The sequence below is a fragment of the Tarenaya hassleriana genome, unplaced genomic scaffold (assembly GCF_000463585.1).
Source record: "Tarenaya hassleriana unplaced genomic scaffold, ASM46358v1 Cleome48, whole genome shotgun sequence".
NCBI lineage: Eukaryota > Viridiplantae > Streptophyta > Magnoliopsida > Brassicales > Cleomaceae > Tarenaya > Tarenaya hassleriana.
The window spans coordinates 251,566-256,668 of record NW_010967498.1 but is presented as its reverse complement, the minus strand read 5'-3'; the positions used below and the strand labels follow the sequence as shown (position 1 = coordinate 256,668).

General features: G+C 40.9%; 1 protein-coding gene and 1 long non-coding RNA gene across 5 annotated transcripts in view; one reads left to right on the top strand and one right to left on the bottom strand.

The window, feature by feature from the left end:
• The first annotated feature begins 3,566 nt into the window (after positions 1-3,566).
• Positions 3,567-5,103, top strand: part of LOC104825628 (protein LAZY 1) — a 2,480-nt gene continuing 943 nt past the window's right edge. For both annotated transcript variants that reach the window (XM_010557988.1, XM_010557987.1), the window contains exons 1-5: positions 3,567-3,605; positions 3,781-3,847; positions 3,978-4,346; positions 4,433-4,773; positions 4,860-5,096. In XM_010557988.1, coding sequence (XP_010556290.1) covers positions 3,600-3,605; positions 3,781-3,847; positions 3,978-4,346; positions 4,433-4,773; positions 4,860-5,096 — 1,020 coding nt within the window. In that variant the 5' untranslated portion in view covers positions 3,567-3,599. The remainder of the gene's footprint in view (positions 3,606-3,780; positions 3,848-3,977; positions 4,347-4,432; positions 4,774-4,859; positions 5,097-5,103) is intronic.
• LOC104825627 lies at positions 4,395-5,097 on the bottom strand. Of its 3 annotated transcripts, none has more exons than XR_002024614.1 (4): positions 5,005-5,097; positions 4,794-4,905; positions 4,671-4,715; positions 4,395-4,551 (listed from the first exon to the last, which is right to left on the bottom strand). It is a non-coding gene; the product is annotated as an uncharacterized LOC104825627 (long non-coding RNA). The 3 variants fall into 3 exon arrangements; XR_002024616.1 differs by having other exon boundaries at positions 4,809-4,905; XR_002024615.1 differs by having other exon boundaries at positions 5,001-5,091.

The following is a 5,103-nucleotide window of genomic DNA, read 5'->3' as shown; positions in this document are numbered from 1 at the left end:
TTTGGGGTTTAGGGTTTCTGATTTTAGGGTTTAGGGTTTAGGGTTTAGATTCAGTATTAGGGTTCCAATTATCAATTTAGGGATTATGGTTTCATTTGGGGTTTAGGGTTTCATTTGGAGTTTAGAGTTTCGTTTGGGGTTTAGGGTTTCGTTTGGAGTTTAGGGTTTTGTTTGGGGTTTAGGGTTTCTGATTTTAGGGTTTAGGGTTTAGGGTTTAGATTCGGTATTAGGGTTCCAATTATTCATTTGGGGTTTAGGGTTTCATTTGGGGTTTAGGGTTTCGTTTGGGGTTTAGGGTTTAGGATTACATTTTTAGAGTTTCAGATTAGGGTTTCAATTCTCTTTTATACGATTTACGGTTTAAAGGGTTTAGAATTTCTATATGTAGATGAGTCAGTCACGTTCCGGGAGTAGATCGGGTAGTGGAGTCCGATCTCGCGGACGAGGATCCGGTGTTTCTAGTCCTTCTACCCCTACTTCTCAGCAGCCCCCAATACCCACACCTCGTTTGGATCAGCCTTTCACGGGTCAATCCACACAGCAACCTTCACATGAAGGTTGTTCGCGTGATTCATCAGTATCACTCCGAGAAATCCTCGCATCCGAGGATCGTCGTACGACGAGACCGCACCTTAGCCCAGAGCTAACCAACGGTACTTTATGGTAAGGAACATTGTAACAATTCATTTCTAAATTTTATATTAACGTTTACAGTTATATAACTAAGTATATTTATATACTCGCATAGATTCGGTCGTGAGTCCCAGATACGGAAGACAATTGTAAGCATCTTCCAGAGTGATTTTCAGGATCCTTGGCTCAGTATCACTCGTGTCCCTCCAACGACTCTGGAGCGTTGGTTTTGTGCATTTACAGTAAGTTTTCAAATTCAAACTATTCTTTTAATTTCATTTATTGTTTTATTAACATCAATTTTTTTTTATTGCAGCAAGCTTTTTATTGGGAGGAGCGCCACCACGGCATGGTTTATGCCGGTTGGAAGGAAGTGCTGGCTAACCGACTCCGTGATGCGATCTATCGGTCGGGTCAAAGTCGAAACAAGCCATTGTGGATGAGCGAGGGTGTTTGGAGCCTTCTCCTGGCTCACTGGGACTCAGATGATGCAGCAGAGAAGAGTCGGGTCGCCTCAGCCAACCGACGGTCTCGATCTGTGGGGGACCGCGCACCAGCAACTCATACCGCGGGTAGAAGATCTTTCGCCAGAGTCGCAATGGATATAGTAAGTAACTTTTATATTAATAATTATATTTATTTAAAAATTTTAGTAGTTATAATTATTTTGTTTTTAGGCTCAAAAAGAAGGTGTAGAACCGTCGGTTCTACGAGTTCTTCAGGACACACACCGTCGATCGGACGGTACATATGTGAATGAGCGGGTCAACATTGTAACAATTCATTTCTAAATTTTATATTAACGTTTACAGTTATATAACTAAGTATATTTATATACTCGCATAGGTTCGGTCGTCAGTCCCAGATACGGAAGACAATTGTAAGCATCTTCCAGAGTGATTTTCAGGGTCCTTGGCTCAGTATCACTCGTGTCCCTCCAGCGACTCTGGAGCGTTGGTTTTGTGCATTTGTGGTAAGTTTTCAAATTCAAACTATTCTTTTAATTTCATTTATTGTTTTATTAACATCAATTTTTTTTATTGCAGCAAGAGTCGGGTCGCCTCAGCCAACCGACGGTCTCGATCTGTGGGGGACCGCGCACCAGCAACTCATACCGCGGGTAGAAGATCTTTCGCCAGAGTCGCAAAGGATATAGTAAGTAACTTTTATATTAATAATTATATTTATTTAAAATTTTTAGTAATTATAATTATTTTGTTTTTAGGCTAAAAAAGAAGGTGTAGAACCGTCGGTTCTACGAGTTCTTCAGGACACATACCGTCGATCAGATGGTACATATGTGAATGAGCGGGTCCAGCAGATCGAGGAGTTGGTGCAGTCCAAGATCGACGATAAAGTCTCCCAGATGGACGAGAGTACTGCTTCTACACAACTCTCGACAACCGAAGTTAACAGCCTATATCTAGAGGTAAATATTTATAAAATTAATAGTTTTGAATTTTAAAAATATATGATTGTATGCTAATTTTTCTTTCATTGTATAGGTTGTCCATCCGGATGCCAAGGGCCGTATCTATGGTGTCGGCACCTTGGCATCTCAACTGGGCGGGGGAGAAACTTCTGCTCCGGCGATTACTCACCATGTCGCGCTAACGCGTGAAGTAGAAGAGTTGAAACGCTCCCAAGAGCGGACGATTGCAGAACTAGCAGAGGCCCGGGCGAAGATCGAGGAGTTCGAGCAACATCGAGAAAAGCTACAGAAGCTCTCCGAGACCGAAGCGAGGATCGTACGCTTCGAAGAGATGATGCAGCGCCTCACACCGTTCATGCCGCCTATATTCGACCAGTATGGCTTTCCGACGACATCTCGGCAGCCAGATGATCCTCAGGACGATCCGGAGGACGCACCCGCCAATCTCGGCAATGATTCACCGGTTGATCCATAGACATCTTTGTATTATAACTCTTTCTAAATTATTGTATTATACTTTTTCTTAATTATGAATCTTGTTTTGTTTTTAATTAATTCGTATTTCTAATTTATGAATTTGTTTTTAAAATTAATTTTTAAAATATTTAAATTAATTATAAATTTTTTGTTTTTTTTTAATTACTTTTACAGCGACGGATATAATCTGTCGTAATCCGTCGCAGTTACTTGCGACGGACCGTAATCCGTCGTTACGTTCGGAAATCAAGAAAGCGACGCATAAACGACGGATAGATTCCGTCGTTAACGTTTGCTACGGATAAGTCTGTCGGAATGTGCGACAAACATAAACGCGACGGTCTACGACGGTTTTATATCCGTCGGTAAATTAACGACGGAATACGACGGAAATTGTCCGTCGTAATTGTGCGACGGTTAACCGACTGAAACAAATTTGCGACAGCTCTGTACCGACGGATTTGTCCCCGTCGTTATCCGTCGCAAACAAGGTGTTGCGACGGATATTTGTTCGCTGTGCGACGGATGTTTCCGGTCGCATATGGATTGTATTTTTGTAGTGTTCTTTGCGTGTTGATTGCCATGCAGAGCAAAGATCTGGTATACGTACATCTTGTCGCATGAATGATTCTCATATATTTCACTTTAAAATCTCCTCTTATAGTTTGCAAACTTGTAATCATAATCCCCTCTTCTTATAATATATTTAATCGACGTAAAACCCTTAAGTAAAAATACTCATCGATACGTATATATGGTGACAAACAGCATGCAACCAAAGCTCTTGTATCCTTCTCATTGGTTTTCTCCTACGTATTTCCCAATTACAGGACACGGATCCTTCTAGCACCATATCGGCATGACCTTCCTACAGTACAATGAAAAAAAAAGGTACCCATGTTCTCAAATATTATTTAGAATTTGTACAAATCTCTACAAGCACACACACATGCATGTATATGTGTGTGTGGGTGTGTCTATATATATATATATATATATATATATATATATATGTAATCTCCAAGACAATCAAAACCAACAGAGAAAGCGAGACAGCATGAAGGTGAGGTTTCATGTGTTTGCTCCCCCTCTCTATATCTATCTATCTATCTATCTATCTATCTATCTATCTATCTATCTATACCGACCGATATGTTTGCGTTTAATTTATGTAATGATTTTCTATTATATGCTCTAAATTCCGGTAATATTAAGTGCGAGATTAAATCTTGGTGCAGCTGCTGAATTGGATGCGAGTGAAAATAAAGCAAACAAACACCAACCCATTGAAAGAGTTTGTAACAGGTACCTAACCCTATAAGCATAATCTCTTTCTAGGTTACTTGCATGCATGCAAACATGTATACATATGTGTATATATATAACGGCTGTCTTAATCGCTACTAACTCTATGTATGCGTGTTCTCGATTTCAGGTAACTATGGCGGTTGTTGTCTGCGTCCGGGCTCGTGCTTTGTAACGAACCAGAACACAAAGTCTGTAACTTGTCCGAACCATGTTTACCGAAACTCATCTTCTGAAAAGGGTCATCTCGAAGAAGAACGAGAAGAAGAAGTAACGTTTCCTGGGTTTCTCGCCATTGGAACGTTAGGGTTAGAACCTCCCGCCACACCGAAATTGTTCGACGCACCACTGGAAGAAGATGGATCCCAAGAGAAGATGGAAGTTATTACAGAGGATGAACTCAAGCTCATTAGCGATAAAATCGAGATGTTCCTTGAATCTGAAACTGAACAAAGCTACAACGGATCGATGTTCCAGATTAAAGAGCAACATCTATCTGGTAAGTTTTCACAGCACATTGATCAGTTCTTACAAAAGGGCTGGATCTGATTATGAGTTAAACACACGAGATCTGTCTTTCTTCAGGCCTCGGGGAATTTTCTGACACTGCTAGCCTCAAGGCCGAGGAATCAAATCCAGAAGAGTATGGAGAACCTGTCATGTTTCCTCTGCAAGGCTATCTCCTCGGATCTTCGCTTGAACTTCTGAAGGAAAACGACAAAGTTAAGAAGAAAAAAGGGTCCATTGCAGATCTGTTCCAGAGGAAAAAATCAGCAGAGAAACCGAGTTTCAGTGAAAGAAGAGATTCGATTAAGAAGACGACCATGTGGAGAAAGCTTCATGGAACTGCCAAGAAGAGCTTCACTCACTGTGGCAAGGATGATGATGATGATGATTCTGTGCCCCAGAAGAAAAAACTCAGAAAGGTTTGAACTTTTTAACTCACTGTATTGCATTTCACCTCAATGGGATTGTCTGAATTTGATGCATTTTGAACATATTGTGGTTACAGATTGGCCAACTATTCCGTAGAAAGATCCACCCTGTTATTTGCACATCTGAAACCGAGGGAAACAAGCCAAACAAAGATCAAAAGATCGATGATATGTTCCGAAACAGAAGAAGCTACATCAATGGCGATGATCTTATATACCGACATGGAGGAGGAGACAACCAAGTTTCGAGCTCAAGTGAAGAAGGCTTTCTCAGTTCTGAAACAAGCTCCGACATGACTCAGTACGAGGTTGTGGGAAAGA